The sequence below is a fragment of the Zingiber officinale genome, chromosome 10A (assembly GCF_018446385.1).
Source record: "Zingiber officinale cultivar Zhangliang chromosome 10A, Zo_v1.1, whole genome shotgun sequence".
NCBI lineage: Eukaryota > Viridiplantae > Streptophyta > Magnoliopsida > Zingiberales > Zingiberaceae > Zingiber > Zingiber officinale.
In genome coordinates this window covers 23771660-23790288 of record NC_056004.1, presented here as the reverse complement: position 1 = coordinate 23790288, position 18629 = coordinate 23771660, and the positions used below count along the sequence as shown (strand labels likewise).

The 18629-nt window shown below is 39.7% G+C and overlaps 2 protein-coding genes across 2 annotated transcripts; one reads left to right on the top strand and one right to left on the bottom strand.

Moving 5' to 3' along the window:
• Window positions 1-338: 338 nt before the first annotated feature.
• Window positions 339-2174, bottom strand: LOC122028098 (protein IQ-DOMAIN 22-like). The gene is made up of 3 exons (XM_042587118.1): window positions 1766-2174; window positions 1104-1409; window positions 339-1034 (listed from the first exon to the last, which is right to left on the bottom strand). Exons 1-3 carry the CDS (start codon window positions 2126-2128, stop codon window positions 450-452), a joined length of 1254 nt encoding a protein of 417 aa, XP_042443052.1. The 5' UTR covers window positions 2129-2174; the 3' UTR covers window positions 339-449.
• Window positions 2175-3190: 1016 nt separating this feature from the next.
• On the top strand, window positions 3191-10303 carry LOC122027840 (protein COFACTOR ASSEMBLY OF COMPLEX C SUBUNIT B CCB2, chloroplastic-like). Its single transcript, XM_042586853.1, has 6 exons — window positions 3191-3459; window positions 3536-3648; window positions 3746-3817; window positions 8970-9110; window positions 9201-9360; window positions 10007-10303. Exons 1-6 carry the CDS (start codon window positions 3225-3227, stop codon window positions 10249-10251), a joined length of 966 nt encoding a protein of 321 aa, XP_042442787.1. The 5' UTR covers window positions 3191-3224; the 3' UTR covers window positions 10252-10303.
• The last annotated feature ends 8326 nt before the right edge of the window (window positions 10304-18629 follow it).

Genomic DNA, 18629 nt, shown 5'->3' with positions numbered 1-18629 from the left:
GTGTTCACCTTGAATTTATTTATATTCATTTAATATATTAAAAAATTAGATAAATTGAATTGAGAATTCAATGGTATCTAAACGAAGTTCAAATTCATAAAAAAAATATTCAAACCGAGTTGATTCTGAATGGGAACTAATCTGATCTGGTATAACTTAAGATTATTATTCTTTAATTAGTTTTAAAAAAAGTATTTTTTTTTACTTTGACTAAACACTCTTAAATCCTCTCCTCAACTACGGTCTTTGATAGATTCCACATTGTTAATTGAGTTTGACAAAGTTAACACTGGCCTCGCATGAAGCCATCCATGATCATGATCGAAAAGCAAAACATCTGAACCCAAGTAAAAACGATGGATCATAATCGATCACATACTACTCTAACTCGATCATATTCATAATCTATGAGATCATAGATGGATACATCAATCAGTGTTACAACGCCTTCAGATTCTTATAGGCGTCCCCAATCTGTCCAACCTCCCCGATCCTGGATATGCTTTGTTGGTGAATTTCGCATGCAAAGAAGATGAAGAAGCACTCCTCTGAGGCAACAATGGCGGAAGCTGGCCGCTTCCGTGCGCTGACGACCTCTTCGCCACGGGCTCCTGCTTCTCCACCTCCGGCCTCTGCCTCGGGGCGCTATAAGACCGCAGTTTCGCCCTCGACGACTCCGTGTTCGCCATGTAGCTCGGGCAGCAGTCCATGTAGTCGCTCCACAAGCTCTGAGCACAGTCCTCGTCGGCGGCCTGCTTCAGAGACGACGTTCCGTGGTGTAAGAACGGGCTCTGGCCGGAGGAGGAGTCCTTCGACGGCGAGGCGAGCACGGTGGTGAAGCTCCGGCTGTTGCCGGAGTGGTTATGGTGGTGGTTGCTCTTCTTGCGGATGTGGGATAAGCATTCTAGGTCGACTTCCATGATTATGGCGTTCTTCTGGTCGCCGGCCGGCGAGAAATTTGTGGCCTTCCTTCCTGCGGCTCGGTCGCCGTCCCACAAATATGCTCTGTCGACTTCCACTCTCGATGAATTCCTCTACAGAGATTGAAGCAAATTTACCAAAAAATTTGAGCATTAAAGAACACACACCCGAGATTCACTTGCCTTGAGAGTGAAAGATCCATCGGAGGCAATTGGTCGAACAGCACGTTCATAATTCTCATCAGTTAGAGGATAACAGAAAGCAGGGAAATGAGTAGCCGAGCTTCCGCGCGCGCGAGGACGGGAAGCTTTTGCCGGTGGACGGCTGCTCGACGAACAGAGAGACCGACACGCCCGGGCTCTCGCCTGGACGCGCACCAGCGCCTGCATGCACCGGAGAGTCTCCGCCGCCTGCTTCCTGACAATGTTACCACGGACCAGCGCCTGGACCTTCACCAGTCCCCTCAACGCCTTGAGCGCTCGCCTCGCCTTTTACAAAAACCACAAAGATAGTAAGAATCAATGAACTGAAAATGACGAATCCGAGAGAGCGGCAATAGAAGGCAGAGCTTAAAGACTCGGAGGGAACTGAAAAGCGTCTTTCAGCGGCCTGAGCAAAGATGGGAACTTTGAAGAGACAGGCTCCACTGGAAGCACGCAAAGCATCTCTGCGCTCCCAGTGAGTCCTGTTGGTTCGAAAACGAAGATAAGATTGGGAGAATTGAGAAAAGATGCAATTTTGCTTCAAAAATTTATTCCCTAAATTCCCAATTTCGCCGGCGCAAGGAGATCAATCGAAGGTGCAAAATCGAAACTTGGCATGGGAATAAGGGTTGAAGACTAACCAAGTAACCGCGGAAGGCGGACTGGATCTTGACAGCCGCCCGCTGCTCCTCCCACTCCCGCTCCGCCCTTCCACCGCTCGCCGTCAGTCTGACAACCACCGCGGCTGCCTGCGCCGCGGCGACTGCTGCCTCCGCCACCGCCGCGGTCGCAGCAGCCACGGCGATGGCTCGCTTGCTGCGCTCGTCTGCATCTGCTTCCGGCACGGTGAGCCGGACCTCCTCGCCACGCGGCTGGTAGTGCTGCTGCCGCTGCTTCTCCCGGTAGGACTTCCCGAAGCCCCACCGCTTCTTCTCCGACGTCGGCTCGCCCGCCTTCTTCCCGCCGAGCAGGAGCCCCCGAATCCACCTCGCGGCACGGCCCATCACCGCTCCTCCAACGACTCAGCAACCACCGGCGCAAGCGCAATTTATATAGCACTCCCGAAGTGCTCGCGACTTGAGTCGTGAGGCGCTGCGTGTGGGAAAGGACACGCAGTGGGGAGCCGGCGCGTAGAAGAATCCGGCCGTCTCCGTAGATGAAAGTACGAGAGTACCCCTCCGTAGTCTACGCAATTTCATTCGGCGTGTCCGCCGTACCACCACCAAGCGAGGCTACGGGGGCGCAGGACCACGTGCGGCGCAGAGGCTGACGCTGCCGAGGAATGGCAGTCGCAGGGCGGCCGTGGTCCGTCGGATCTGAGATGGTGCCGCAAGGTGGATTACCGCTGCTGGTAGAGATAACGGCCCCGTTAATGGCGCCGTCATAACGTGCGTGTTTTATCGTCGCTGTCAGATTCGTGTCGTGCTCGGTCGGTCGGCCGGACGGATGATAATTGAACCGCGGTTGACCAGTATGAACCGATCGTTGAGCTTATGTTCTGGTGGCTTGTGCAAAACTGCACAAGCGCTGCTACTTCAATAAAAAGTTAACAAGCACAGCAAGTCACAAGATAACAGAAAAATACAAGCCCCAATAACTAACCACAGACATGGAGATTTCAACGCAACAGAATCACGGCAATTCGAATCTGCCCAAAAAAAATTTGTTGAATTATAAACTGATGAAAATTTTTAATAGGATTAAACCGATCCCCTTCAAAATTAATCTTAAATACTTGGTTCGATGAACTGAATCATCAGCCAAGCTATTGAGCCACAGGGGGCTTAACATCTTAACTTATCGGCGCAGGGATTCCATCCTCAACTAACTTGCGTTTGTTATCCTTGGAGAGTTGAATTCACAAAACTACTTGTAAACAAGTCAAGTCGGGCTAAATTAGACTTGTATTATGCAAATGTTTGAGACAATTTGGGCTTGAATTATGGAAAGTTAAGTCCAGTGAGGCCGAATTGCCGCAACTATTGTCCAATTGCCAAAAGGGGCAAAATAGATAAATAAATAAACAACGAGTGCTTTTATGAATTTTGCCCAAAATTTTCATTTTCTTGACGATATTGGCCGACAATTATCCGGCTCCAAATGGCCGTGAGTGGATGCAGGTCGTCCGCCGTCGCCGGCGTGAAATGGTCCTTTATCCGTACGCTTCCTACTCTTCCGACGAGAGGCCCACCTCCCTTCCTCCTCCTTCCTGGATCCACTAGAGCCCTTGTCCGCCGCCGCTTCCTCTTCACACTCGCTGCCCGGGACTCCAATCCCCAGCAACAAAAGCAGCAGCAGCAAGAGATCAACGTCTCCATCCTCCGTTTCACGTTTGGTTCTCTGACTCCATTCCCTTTGTCGTTCCATCCCTCTCCGGCTTGTTTCACTTACTCATCTTTAGGCATTGACAGGGATTCCGGGCCTTGACGAGTCCTACCTTCCGAGATACCTCGGGATTGCACTTGGCACTCTAATCGTGATCAACCACGTTTTCTCCGCTGCCTCCGCCACTCCTGCTCAGCTGGTAATTCAGTTTTCCTTTTGGTTCTCTTGAACTCGATTCAACCGGAAGAAAGTTTCTTATAAGAATTGTTTTTTTACCTTCTATTTCTCTAAACCAGAGAACTGAGGCTCTAGGGATTTTCTTGGCTACCTTCTCGATCATCCTCCCTTATCTCGGGAGGTTTCTTGAGGTATGTAAAGCTTTGAAAGACTTTTTTTTTATGGTGCAAGAGTTACAATCCATTGGTCCAGTACATTTAGGCTAGGCCGAATGTTCATTGAATGATTTCACTGGCTGTTCCTTGTAGACTCATATTTGATTGTTCATGCTATCATGTTTCTCCCCAAAGTTAATATTACAATCTAGATAGCTTCTTGTTTGATGGTGATGATGAGTACAAGACCCTTATCTCTGCCTTCTTGTGGTACCTTAGAAATATTGAAAAAATAATTTTGCTCTTTGATTCGTTCCTCAATACTACCATCATTAGCTATATCCATGTATCAAATAGGACATTTAACCAAAAGTCCAAACAAAAAATGGTAATTCTCCTCAAAAGCACTGACCAAAGGGATAACAAAGAAATAGCATTCTCCTTAAAATTAATTTTTCTCAGAAAGTAGTGCTTGTGAGGTCTAGCTTCTTGACATTTTTGCTGGGGATCAGCGTGTTGGAGAATTGCAATGTGCATTAGTTAAACTCATAATGGAGAATTACTACAAACAATGATAGAAACTTAGTTCCAGATATGAACCTGGATTATGGGGGAAACATGCTGGATTATCTGGATCATGGGCGAAACAAACCAGAAACATGGATAGTAGGCAATTTATAGGAGGCAAACATGTATATTCTAGGAGGGCTAAAACACAAAAGGGGCAGACCAACATTAATACATAGTAGGCAATTTATATTGTAGACTCAGTTATATCTCTGTGGCAGTTATATTTTCATGTTTTAGAGTATGTGTATGGTTATAAGTTGGTGGGAATTTAGTGGGGAGGGGATCTAAGAATTATTGTCAAAAGAGAGTATGGTCTTTTGACTGGTGGAGAGAGTTTCTCTGTCAAATTTGAGTGTTTTTTGTGTTGGTGCGGGAAACATCCGACGATCGAACCATTGTTTTGATAATGACAAAGGAATTTAAAGTTAAGCTTATTTGTGATCTAATATGTGCAAATGAGATTACAGGAAAGTCCTAACTGCGGTTAGACAGGTGAAAAACCCTAGGGGGTGGTAACCCTAGGTGGTAGAAAACCCTAAGGGGCGGTAACCTTAGGTCCTAGGGGGTGGTAACCCTAGGTGAAGGAAAATCCTAAGGGGCGGTAACCTTAGGTCCTGGGGGTGGTAACCCTAGGTGGAGGAAAACCCTCGGGCGCAGTAACCCTAGGTCCTAGGGGGTGGTAACCCTAGGTGGAGAAAAATCCTAGGGGGCGGTAACCCTAGGTCCTAGGGGGTGGTAACCCAAGGAAGAAAGTTCAGTCGGTTTGGAGGACCGGGCTGGCATAAGGTAATCTCTCCTGAGGGGAGTAGGTGAGGGCGCGTTCCCCGTAGAGGGAACAGTAGGCGTCGGATCGACCTAGGGTTTCCGGTCGGAAATCTAAAGTCAGATCCAGACAGTTCGGAGATTGTCAATTACTGTTCTCACTATATCTTATGCGTGCTAACATTGTCTTGCAGGGTATGCTATTATTTTGAGACTAACGCATCTTGCAGGTACAAAAAACCAACCTTAAGCCTCGGATGAACAGTGTCCGAGGCGCCTCCATGGAGCTTGGAGGCGCCTCGGGTGCAAAGCGGGAGCTGACTGCGAAGCAGTGCTGGAGTCGCCTTAGATGAAGCTGGAGGCGCCTTGGACGAAGGCTTGAAGGCGCCTTGAAGAGGCTTGGAGGCGCCTTAAAGCAGATAAGTGCGACCAGTTCTGTGCTGATCCATGCGTGCGACTCGGGTAGCCTGGAGGCGCCTCGGACGTGCTTGGAGGCGCCTTCAGCAGTGTATAAAAGGGGTTGTCGAGGCAGCACTTCAAACAATCAATTCTCTAGAGCTCTTTCTCCTCAGGGGTCGATTCTCAGGAACTGACGACCTGGGGTTTACCCCGCCATGCGCCTATGGCCTGTGTACTTGCATGAACCTCCCTCCATATCCGTGGGGCCGGCACTAGGGGGGCCGCTAAGGTAGCGGATCTACCTTTTTTCTAGAGCTCTTTCTCCTGTGTGCTGCTAACAAGACGATCTGGCTGAGCTACGGCAAGACCCCGACGACTCGAAGCTTCAAGATAGTAATTTTTATCGTCGATATAATTTGTATTCCAGCTTTAATATTGTATTTCAAAGTTGTACTCTCATTTATGATATTATAGTTGTTGCCCATCGAAAGCAATCAACGATCGAGGGCCTTGGAGTAGGAGTCACCACAGGCTCCGAACCAAGTAAATAATTTGTGTCTTTTGTATGTTGTTCTTTTTATTTCCGTTGCTTTAACACTCGAGTTTTACGAATCGAACGAAATAGCCACGAGCGTTCTTCATCCCCCAATTAGCGCTTCTCGATCCAACATTTTGTTGGTATCGTTGGGCCGGCTAGAAGGGGGGTTGAATAATTCTGCACAATATAAAAAACAAATACCCTTCTCGGACTTTTAAAAGAACACTTGCATAAATCGAAATAAAGAAATAAGCTAAAAGAAGAGGCTCACAGCTTTTACTTGGTTACAACCGGGGAGGTTGTTAGTCCAAGGATAAATGCATTGAGTATTTCCTTTAGGCGGAGAAGCCTCTTACAACAGTGAAAGCACAAAATGAGAAGCTAAACTAACAATGAAGAGCGCACAAGTGTTGTATTACAATTGCTTGTTGATTGAAAAGCTTCTGGACCAAGGCTATATTTATAGCCTTGGTCGGGAACCCTGGCGCCTGGAGGGGGATAAAGTTTTATGCCCTTCACAATGGATTGCGGTCAAACGCGATCCGATCAAAGTCACATTCCGAGCTCCAAGACTTCCGGGTGCTCGAAATGGATCCGGGCGCCCGGACCTCAAAGTCAACCCCCTTGACCTTTTCGGTCTGGGCCTTCTGTTCCGGTTCAGCTCGTCTCGGTCTGGGTTTTCCGCTCCGACTCCGCTTGCTTGGGTGATTTCGGCCAACCGAAATAAGGCTCACCCAAACCTAATTTCAGTCTTCTCGAGCAACCTTCCGTTCCGGCTTCTCGTCCCTCGGAAACACCGCGCGCTTCCTTCTCGTCCGTCCGCGTACTCTTCCGTAGCACCTCGTCCCTAGGACGCCCCGAGCCCGCCGGCTCTCTCCCGTGCTGCCCTTCTCGCTAGCTGCGTCTTTTGCTCGACTTATTGTGTTCCTAAGCTTCTGCACACTTAGACACAAGGTTAAAACACCACAGGACCTAACCTAACTTGGTTGATCATATCAAAATAACCTTGGGGTTCCAACATTTTTGTTATACTATTTCTGTTTGTTTACTCTTCTTAGTTGCCTCCAACTTACCTTGTAGGGTGACTAAAAGATCTTCATGATGAAATTTCATTGTCATCTCCTTCCAATCCATTACTTAACTCGTTTCTTAACAAATGAAACTAAAGTTGAGATAGTGGCCAGGGAGTTATTTGACAGGGATGAAGCTCTCCAAGGAAGTTACTACAATTTGCAGTAGGAGAATGGGTGTTCCTTAAATTAAGGCCCCACAGCCAGCACACAATCTCTTGGAGGATTAATAAAAAATTGGCAGCATGATATTATGGACCTTTCCAGGTTTTGCAAAATATGGTGAGGTTGCATATAAGCTGAAACTTCCCCCTCATTCTCGAGTCCATCCCATCTTTCGTGTATCATTACTTAAGAAAGCTCCTCCGTGTTGGCCCTGGGACGGGTTGACGTAGGTGCTGGGATGAGCGTAGTTGTCTTCTGCCACCATTACTTGAGAAAGCTATTGGAGAGTATAATGTGCAATCATATCGACCGAGTGGACTGGAGGTAACACTTGAAGATGATGTGGAATCCAAATATGTGATTGCTAGTAGAGACATTGTTCATAATGGCGAAGCGATTTGTCAATGGCTAGTCAAATGGAAGGGTAAGGACATGATTGACACAACGTGGGAGGATGATTTCACTCTTAGAACTCAATTTCCTCATTTTAGCCTTGAGGACAAGGCTAGAGCTACAGCAGGTGGTAATGATAGAAGCCCAGTTCTAGATGTGAACATGGGTCATGGGGGAAACAAGCCAAAAACATGGATTGTATATTCTAGGAGGGCTAAAGCTCAAAAGGGGCATACCAACATTAATATATAGTAGGCAGTTTATCTTGTAGAGTTAATTATATCTCTGTGGCAGTTATGTTTTCATGTTTTAGAGTATGTGTATGGTTATAAGTTGGTAGGAAGTTAGTGGGGAGGGGATCTAAGAATTACTGTCAAAAGAGAGTATGGTCTTGGGCTGGTGGAGAGAGTTTCTCTTTTAGATTTGAGTAGTCTTGTTGTACTGTTTCTGTTAACCCAAATACAATTGTGTGTTTCTTTATTCCGAGTTTTGGTACCCTAACAAACAACTATGCAATAATCCAACAACATTGATAGATAATGATGTGAAATATAACCATTTCCAATTGCCTTTATAAGAGTAGATGATTTACTTTTTGTTTTGGTTGATGTAGCATGAAAGTAAGAATATAATTTATAACGTTTTCTTCTTTTTTTTCCCCATGAAAACTTCTCTTAGAGAGGGCAGTCTAGAGAACAGGAGTATAGAGTTGAGGTTCTATTCTGACTAGAAGAAAATTAGAACTTGATGATGATGTGCCAACATGAAAAGGATGGAAGAGTCACTCAGCAGTAAAGTATTTTTTTTTACATTTGGATGTTATATTTCTGGTCCTGTCTCACTTGTGGTCATTTCTGGATTTGGAAAGCTTTGTTTCTTTTATATTCAACCTTCTGCAAAGATTGGTTTATTTGAGTGGATTGACTATCACTGTGGACAAAGCCTAAATTCAAAAATGTCTGAAGGACTTAAATTAGTGAATAATACAGTAGGACTTTGTTACCGTTGCCTTACTATTTCGGCATACTAGGCCAAGGTCTGATTGTTACCTACCTTTGATCCAATACTGTAATCTAGTTGTTAGTAGTCATTCTTATGCTAGGTGATGATTGCTCTCTAAATTCCTGAACACTTAGCGATACAGTAAGTCCAATGATCTTTGTGCAGCATATGCAGGGACTAAAGAATTTGTTGTCGTCATGTACTTTTTTTTTAATTATCAACATTTGGTAAATTATCGTCTTCATTAATATTCTCCCTATTATATGTCCCGTTTCTTGAATTTCATCAGGGTGCAATAGTGGATCGTACCTCACTGCCAGAAGGAAATAGGCAAATATTCCTCATGCCCAATAACATCTCAGACGATCTGAAGGAAGATATGGCATGGGCCTCTTATGCTCTTTTACGCACCACGAACAGCATATCAGTGGTATAACCTCAGATTTCACTAAAAATTAGGTGCCAAAAATAAGATGAGGTACTATTGTCCAGTACATCTTTATATATCTCTTTGTGCTAGATTATAGCAGTTAATGATGGACTATGCATACGTGGATACTGGAACATGCCTGAAGATGAAGACGATTCGAGAGATCATCTATTGCAATGGTTTGGCAATGGGATTCAACAAAGTGGCTTTTTTGACCTGAAAGAAACAGTATATTTTCCTGAAAGCCTAGGTATGATAAATTTTTCTTCTTGGAGAGGATAAATACCTATGTTCCTTTCAAACTTTATCATCTAGTATAAAATGAGTTAGGATGGATTGCTTCAAGAAGAATACCCTGTTCATAATTCGCCCAATTGATGAACCACTGCCTCAGATAAATAAGCTTCAATTGATGAATAAAATAGCAGCTAAATTCTTGGAATCCATGCAGTTTTTTAGAAGATTCCATTGTGTTAGAATGAAACAAACACAAGAGTGCCATTTGTACATGTAAATGCGATGACAATACATTATGAGTCCTAAACCATCTGTGGTAGGTAATATGTGCGTGTAGACATCTAAAATGTTGAAACACTCAAGAACATAGATGTGCTATTCGGAATATAGATGTTGAAACAGCCCGATTGGATGATCTTCTCTTGTTCCTGCATTCTTGTGTAACCAAGTTTTTTGTGACTTCCCTATAAGCTACTACTTATTATTCATTTCAGCACTTGGAATATTTCTAGTTTCTGAGAGTTTTCCTGAACTTCATTGGACACATCTTCAATATCTTCTTTCTTCAAAGGAAGTGATTTTGCCAATGCAGGAATGATCTTGTTTGGTGTTTTCTTACACTGTACAGGTTTTAGTTTCATATATTTTGCTGGCTGCAGGATCTGAGTTAAGGATTCCACTACCTAAAGGGACTCTTTCAATGCTAGTGCAGCCAGTAATCAGAGTTTCTGATGCATTTACCAATTCGATTCCACCATTGGAGAATGAAGGGTTTCTCCTACTGGCATCCAACGTCAGATATGCATATTCCAAAAAGGATAGAGCTTGGATCAAGGCTGTTGCAAATAAGTTCTTACACACCAGTGAAGTAAAAAATACACAAGGATTTGTAACATCTCTGTGAGGTATTCAGATATTTGTAATCATTTCTGTTCTAAGCATCTGAATTTCAGGTCCCAGGTTTGATTGCTCGCATGAATTCAGGTTGAGTTTGTGTGATTGAGTTGGTTTGGTCGGGTAGAGGTGAGCTAGTCGGTTCCTTCATGTTGAGTGGATCAAATTGAGTTGACTGAGTTGTCAATCCCTCCTAAACCAACTAGATGACCTAACTTGATCGTCGCACTCTACTTAATTAGTCCGAACCACCTGACTACCGTTGTAAATGAGCTGAGTCGAGCTCGAGCCAGCCTAGGCTCGAGCTTGGCTCGACTCGATTTATACTTGCTTGATTCGAGTTCGAGCTCGCTCGAGCCGGTAGAGTTGAGCTCGAGCTCGATATTTAATTATGGGCTTGAGCTCGAGCTTGAATTTTTATTTTTTTAAATTTTTTTAATAAATAAATTAATATATTATATATTATAAATTATAAAAATATATATTATTATGGGTTCGTTTTGCTTGAGTAAGTAATAATTAAGCTTGAGTTCGGCTCAAGTTCTAATCAAATCGGCTCGAGCTTGGATCGAGCTCGGTCAACTTCAAGCTTGAGTTGAATTTTAATTGAGTTGTTCACGAGTGATTCACGAGTAGGGGTGTAATCGAGCCGAGTTGAACTCTTGAATGTTTGAGTTTGACTCATTTATAATCGAGCCGAGTTCGAGTTTTATTTAACGAATATATTCATGGCTCACGAGTTTATTCGAACTTTTATCGAACCTAAATGAATTTAATAAATATAAATTATAAATTTAAATATTCAATAAAAATTGAATAATATATTTAGAAAAAATTATAATATTCTTATTAAAATTTATAATTTTATTCTAATAAAGAAATTTAATATATTTGTCTATATATTTTATAAGTAGAATGAAAAATCTATAAATTTAATATCAAAATTATTATTTTTTTATTTAAAATTAATTTATGAGCTTAATGAACATGTTCATGAGCTAACGAGCCGAATATTGTGAAGTTTGAGTTTGATTTATTTATCTTAATAGTCTCATTAAATAAGTTTTTATCGAATTAAATTTCGAATAGTTCATGAATGTATTGACTCATTTATATCTTTATTTACCAACGACTGGACTTGACTTATTTATACCTTACATTTGACATGACCTACCTTACTCCCTTGACTTACCTAGATCATCTAGCTTATTTACAAAGCAAAAGATATCAAAAACTTCAGGATAAAGCTAGAAGACTTACAAATATAAATATAAGATAAAAGTTGCTTCGGCTTATTTTAATATAATTTTTTTAAGGAAAAAATTTAAAAGACGTCCCTTCCTTTTTTATTTATTATCAAAAGGACATTTTATTTTATGTCAATATATATATTTTTTCCAAATTATTATTTTTTATGCTGTTGAGGTAGTTTCATGTTCACATGTATTATAATATAGATATTTCAATTCTGATAAACACTAATAAATTATATTATAATAATTATAGTTCATAGTGATTATGAGCTTCATAGGTTGACGCTATTGGTATTATTTTAATAAGTATTAGGGTCAATTCTCAATAGATTTAAAATATCTTATTATGTGTTTGACTTTTCTTATATAAAAGATTATTATGTTAGGGTAAAATGTGCCGATTTATCCCCTTTTAGAGGGGGTGAGATTTTCTTCATTTCTAGTCAATATTGTATGATCGAAAGTGCTAGAGGGGAGGAAAGGGGGTGAATAATGTTCGTGGTTAATTCGTTCGTTAGAGTAAAACACGCAGCGGAAAATAAAACAATACACGAACACCAAGAGTTTTACTTGGTTCAGAACTTGTAGTGATTTCTATTCCAAGGTCCACACTCGTTGAGTTTTTACTTTGAACAATCACTATCAATTCGGAAATATTACAAATTAATACAAATTAAAGCACTATCAAATGTTATACCGACAACAAGGAAATTTGAAATTGAAAACTTCTGGTCATCGGAGTAGAGTTAGGACTTCGCCGGATCGTCTTGTTAGCAGCACACGGAAGAAGGATTGCCAGATTCTTAATTGTGTAAGCTGCTGCTTGAATCAGGCTTAAATAGCCTATTGAGGGCGCCTCTAATCGCATGGAGGGCGCCTCTAACCTGCCAAGTCAACCGCGTTGATAAATTCCGCAACGCCCGCTGCTTATCCACTTGAGGGCGCCTCTAAGCTCTATGGAGGGCGCCCTCCAAGCAGCGTCCAAGGTGCCTCCAAGCTCTATGGAGGGCTCCCTCGCGCCTTGATGCAGGGCTGTCGACCAAATCACCTGAGGCACCTCCAAGGTCCATGGAAGGGGCCTTGGACCTCGGGACTGTTCATCCGAGACTTTTCTTGTGCAATTTCCGTCCCGCAAGGCATGTTAGTCTACAAACAAGGTATACCCTGTAAAACAAAGTTAATACAATAAAATAAGATAAATAGAAACTTATTTTGATAATCTCTGGACTGGCCGGTTCTGACTTTAGATTTCACCTTTGAAAAACCCTAGGTCAAACCGACGCCTACTGTTCTCTTATCGGGGAACGCGTCCTTACCTACTTTACTTAGGAGAGTTTACCAGTGTGTAACACCCCACCCTCCTCACTACTGGTCTATGAGGGCGAAGCGCTACTGGACTACTAACTTTACTTAACTATCCTTGTTCACATGTTAATAGAAATCCCTAAAACTCTCGGAGAACTCAAAACATACAATTAACTAGCAGCGGAAGACTAAATGACTTATCTAATACATTCTTAATATATGACAATCTTAATAAATTCTTATGCTAGGTCCCAAGGCTTCTATAGTCCAGGCATCACACATCCATCCGCACCTCCTTGTCGCCTTCCTTTGTTATAACTTTTCCTTTCCTTTATCTGCAGTAAGAGGAAATGCAACTATAAGCAAAATTGCTTAGTAAGCGCTATCTAACTCACAAAACTCGAATATGCATGTAACTGGAAGAAATCTAAAACTAAATGCTCAGAAAGAAATACTACTCATGCTCATCTACAAGCAAAAGAAACATATTGAAATGCTAAACGTGTAAAGCAAATCTAAACAAACACGCCAGCATAAAAGAAAACTAAACTTGCAGGATTTTAAACTTATGTGAAGCTTATTTTATTTGTTTAAAAACTTATACTTTAATACTTCAAAATAATAATCAACTTTCTTCTTGGGCCCGACAACTGTACTTGTTATGCGCGCATCCCTAACTAGACCCGAGATAGCTGGTCCCGAATCTAGTAGGGTTTACTAGGTTATCTAAACCTAGGGACGACTATGGGAACCCAACCCAAGGACATCTGAGAGTCCAGCATACTAGGTTATCTAAACCTAGGGACGACTATGGGAGCCCAACCCAAGGATAACTGAGAGTCCAGCACAGTGCCACTGATAAAAGTAAAATACTTGTTATCTTTTAATACTTATAATATATAATGCCTCGACATTTCAACAAGCACCTTGTGTGCCAAAAATCCCTAAAGTCTTGACTTTGGGATATACTTAAGGCCTTGGCCTTTTTCTTTCTTTTCTTTATCTTTCTTATACTTGTTAATACCTCTAATAAAAGAATGCTTCTTTAAAAACTGAAATGTTTAAACAAATTCTAACTTTGAAATGCATAAACAAAAATCTGCATACTATGCTAATCAAAATTCTGCATACTATACTAATCAAGATTCTGCATTCTATGCTACACTATTTCTGCATACTATGCAAACATAAATTCTGCACTATAATACTTAACCAAACTGTACTATAATCTTTTTCTTTAAAAACTGCACTATAAGTTCCACCAAAAATCTGCACTACAAGTTCCACCAAAAATCTGCACTATAAATTTCACCAAAAATCTGCACTACAAGTTCCATAAAAAATCTGTACTATAAACTTTAAAGAAATCTGCACCATAAGCTCTTAAGAAATCTGTACTACAAGCTCTAAAGAAATTTGCTCTAAAGAAATCTGTATTTTAAGCTCTAAGAAATCTGCACTACAAGCTTAATTAAAATCTGCACTATAAGCTTACATAAAAATCTGCACTATAAGCTTAATTAAAATCTGCACTATAAGCTTAATTAAAATCTGCACTATGAGCTTAATTAAAATCTGCACTATAAGCTTACATAAAAATCTGCATTATAAGCTTAATTAAAATCTGCACTATAAGCCTACATAAAAATCTGCACTATAAGCTTAATTAAAATCTGCGCTATAGGCTTAATTAAAAATCTGCACTACAAGCTTAATTAAAATCTGCACTATAAGCCTATATAAAAATCTGCACTATAAGCTTAATTAAAATCTGCACTATAGGCTTAATTAAAAATCTGCACTATAAGCGCTTCTCATGCTTCAAATTCAAGAAGAACAAAGGTCCGAAACTACTCCTACTGCAGGTGAGAAGCACTTACCTTGCTTCTTGGACTCACAACCGAATAAGAAGGGCTTCTAGGACCTTGGCCGGCCGTCGGAGACGATGCCCTAACTCCCTTTTGTTTTCTGCCCGAGCTCCGCCGTCGCACGCAGAAGAGAAGTAGAGAATGGTTTAGGTCATCGGAATAAAACCCTCTCCTAACTTATCCCTTTTATAACCTAGTATTTTTGTTAACTCCTTAAATAATTTTTTTTTTTCCAAATAGAACTGCCGCTTGGATTCTTGGTCAGCCAAATCTTTGACTGGGTCAGAGGTCGCAGGTTCGATCCCTTAGTCGAACCCTTTTTCTCCTATTTATTTCCTATTTATTAACTACTGCTTAAATAAATTTGTTCATTCTTTTAATCAGCAATGCTCGCTGGAACACTTGGTCAGCCGCGCTTTGCTAAATCTTGAGGTCGCGGGTTTGATTCCTCAGCCATCCCTTTATTCCCATTTATTTTCCGTTTCCTATTAACTATTACTTAAATAAATTTCATTACCCTTTTTAATCAGCAACGTTCGCTGGGACACTTGGTCAGCCGCGCTTTGCTAAATCTTGAGGTCGCCGGTTTGATTGTTCAGCCGATCCTTTTTTCTCCTATTTATTAAATACTACTTAAACAAATTTGTTCCTTCTTTTAATTAGCAACGCTTGCTGGAACACTTGGTCAGCCGGATTCACTTAAGAGTTGGCTCGGCCGGAGGTTTCCAGTTCGAATCTCGACTTTGACTTTTTTTTGTCGAAACTTCTTTCGTTTAGTAAAAATACAATCAACCTCCAAAAATTGCATAAAAATACTCTAAAAATTTCTAAAAATCTCTAGAATATTTATAAAGTATTTCTAAATATCTTTAACCACTATTAGAACTCTAAATGAGGAAATTTGGGTTGTTACACTGTTTACCAAATTAATCCTCTAGATCAATTGGACTTTTTACCTAGGGTTACCACCCCCTAGGACCTAGGATTATCACCCCTTAGAGTTTCCCTCAACCTAGGGTTACCGCCCTCTAGGACCTAAGGTTACCACCCCCTAGGACCTAAGGTTACCGCCCCTTGCGTTTTCACCACCTAGGGTTACCACCCCCTAAAACTTAGGGTTACCGCCCCTTAGGGTTTCCACCACCTAGGGTTACCACCCCCTAAGACTTAGGATTACTGCCCCTTATGGTTTCCACCACCTAGGGTTACCACCCCCTAGGACTTAGGGTTATCACCCCCTAGGGTTTTCCACTTGCCTAACCGCAGCTAGGACTTTTACCTAAGATAACTTAGAACTTTCCTGCAAACTCAATAAACCTTGTTAGATAACAAGACAACTTAATTTTGAACCCTTTGAAATAATCAAAATACAGGTTCAATCGTCGGATGCTTTCCGCACCAACAATCTCCCTCTTTTTGATTATGGCAACACGGTTCAAAGTTAAGTAAAACATAACAAGATAATTAAGGTATTTAAGCATGAGCATAACTAAAATAAATCATAAAAATTTCATCATGCTCTCCCTTTTATAAAAATTATGATTAAATTCTTAATTTTGACTTTACTCTTTCCCTTTGACATAAATAAAAAATAATACTAAGTAGATAGAAGGTTGTAAAGATAGACAAATTTTTTAAATCTTTAGCTCCCCCTGGAAGACAACACTTAGCTTTGAAAATAATTTCTTTGAAAAACACTTAGCTAAATTAGGAATTCTGTGAAAATACTTAGTTTTTTCAACAAAAACTTAGATAAACTTAAGCTTTGAAAATTACTTAGCTGAATATAATTTTGAAAACACTTAGCTTTTTCAACAAAAATTTAGCTTTAAAAAGATTTTGATAAACAGTTAGGTTTGAAAAAGATGTTGATAAAAGCTTAACTTTAATACTTAGTTTTATGAAGTTTTTGAAAAAAGCTTAATTAAAAAGTACTCCGCTTAAAAAGGATTTTGATTAAAGCTTAGTTTTAAAAAAAATTAATAAAAACTAAGTTAAGTACTTAACTTTGAAAATACTTAGTTTTCACAATAAAGACTTAGCTAAATTTTGAAAATAATTGTTTTGTTAAGTACTTGACTTTTATAACAAAATTAGATAAAAACTTTGTTTAAAAAATGTTTTTAGATAAAAAGCATAAGTTACAAATTTAAAATTTTCAAAAATTTTGAACTTGCTTTTTCAAATAAGGTTTTAGTTTTTTTTTAAAAAAAATAGACACTCAACTTCTTTTAAAAAATTTGAAATAATAATAAAAAAAATTAATGGCTTAACCTTCCTTTCACTCCCCCTTAATTAATACAAAAAATGAGTGTTTTAAGTTTTATGATATTCTAGAGTCCAAACATGGGTAGCATGAAAGTTATTTTTCCTAATTTTTCATCTCACTCTTTCTAGGTTATCAAGCATGTTTAGCTTATGAGTATGTGCGAGACGGAGTTAAGTTTATTTTTAATTTTATCAATATTTAAAAATATTGAAATTGAGATTTAAAATATAAGTTTGATTTAAACATTTGACAATAACTAAAATTTTGAAGATTTTGAAAATATATTGAAAATTAATTAAGTTTGAAATTATAAACTTACATATTAATTATAATTTAAAAATTAATTATCTTTTTGAAATTAATTATGATTTGAAAATAATTATAATTATGATTTGAAAGTAATTAACATGATCAAATAATTAAGATTCTCTAAAATTTATTAAACTTTTATAATTAATTAGATTTTGAAATTATGATTTTGTAAATAATATTTTAAAATTAATTAAACTTTTATAATTGATTAGATTTTGAAATTATGATCTTGTAGATAATATTTTGAAATTTATTAAACTTTTATAATTGATTAATTTAGATTTAGTTAATTACTTTAAACTTAGGTCCATCTCACCCTTTTCTAGATTTTCAATCAGAGAACCTTAATAATTTTGTGAGATGATTAATTTAATCTTCAATTTAAATTCCAATCTATGGATTGATTTACAATTGAGTTAGACTCAGGTTTTAAAATAAGTTAATTAAATATTTATTTCGATGATCGCCTTTCAGGCTGTAGTGAGACACTAGGTCTTCTTGAGTATGAGATCATCCACCACTTCTAGACAAAACCTTTCAAAGAAATTGAATATCTAATTTCCTTACAGTAACTCCTAAGTCTAACTGGTCATGTGTAAATCAAGGCTAGGTCCTTATCTATCCTAGTCTAAGCATGAATAATAAAAAATAGTAAATCAACCATCAGACAATTCTATTTTATGATAAAAACAGTCTTTTTATTGGCTCCCCTAGATCATAACCTCGATAAGGTCTATCAAGGTAATGAATTTGATCCTTGGGGATCCAATATTGACCAAGTCCAACTTGATTAATCAAGTTCGACTTAGGGACCCATGCTTGGACTATTTTTCTACCAGTTCTATTTACAAGTGATAAGTAAGACTTGTATTTTCATTTAGCTTTAAATCTAAGTCCGGATCAGTTTTAGACGACTTTCTATTTTCCAAGAATCGGATCAAGATTCTTGGAATCCAAGGTGAACTGTTCCAACATATCCTTAAGTTCCTTGACTCGAGTTTTCAAATTGGAATTTTCTTCCTCAAGTTGTTGGACTTGAGTTGAACTTCTAATTTGAACTGGCTCAGTCAAAGAACTTAGGTTAGTCTCCTCCTTAAGGATTGTTATCTCCTTTTGGAGTGACTTGACCCGGATGTTGGATTTGGCCAATTTCTTTAATAGATATGAAACTAACTTTTCTAGATCGTCTACTTGAGTGCCGGCGAATAGAGAACTTACAGTGGGGTTAGGCCATTTGGAAACGGATACGGATCTGTGGCTTCGCTTGGACTTAGTTTTCGATTTGCTCTCGATATCAGACTTGGACTCGGTTTCAGCAACGTACGCTTGTACCGCTAGAGCAAGGAAGCTTGCTTGCTCGTGTTCTTCTTCGTCGGACTCT

Excerpts from the sequence above, each read along its gene's own strand:
- LOC122028098 (XM_042587118.1), bottom strand. The coding sequence starts at position 2,128 with ATGGGCCGTGCCGCGAGGTGGATTCGGGGGCTCCTGCTCGGCGGGAAG. Across the intron at positions 1,410-1,765 it reads CCGCCTTCCGCGGTTACTTG|GCGAGGCGAGCGCTCAAGGC; the intron begins GTTAGTCTTCAA and ends TTTTTGTAAAAG. Across the intron at positions 1,035-1,103 it reads ATGGATCTTTCACTCTCAAG|AGGAATTCATCGAGAGTGGA; the intron begins GCAAGTGAATCT and ends CAATCTCTGTAG.
- LOC122027840 (XM_042586853.1), top strand. The coding sequence starts at position 3,225 with ATGGCCGTGAGTGGATGCAGGTCGTCCGCCGTCGCCGGCGTGAAATGG. Across the intron at positions 3,818-8,969 it reads ATCTCGGGAGGTTTCTTGAG|GGTGCAATAGTGGATCGTAC; the intron begins GTATGTAAAGCT and ends GAATTTCATCAG. Across the intron at positions 9,361-10,006 it reads ATATTTTCCTGAAAGCCTAG|GATCTGAGTTAAGGATTCCA; the intron begins GTATGATAAATT and ends TGCTGGCTGCAG.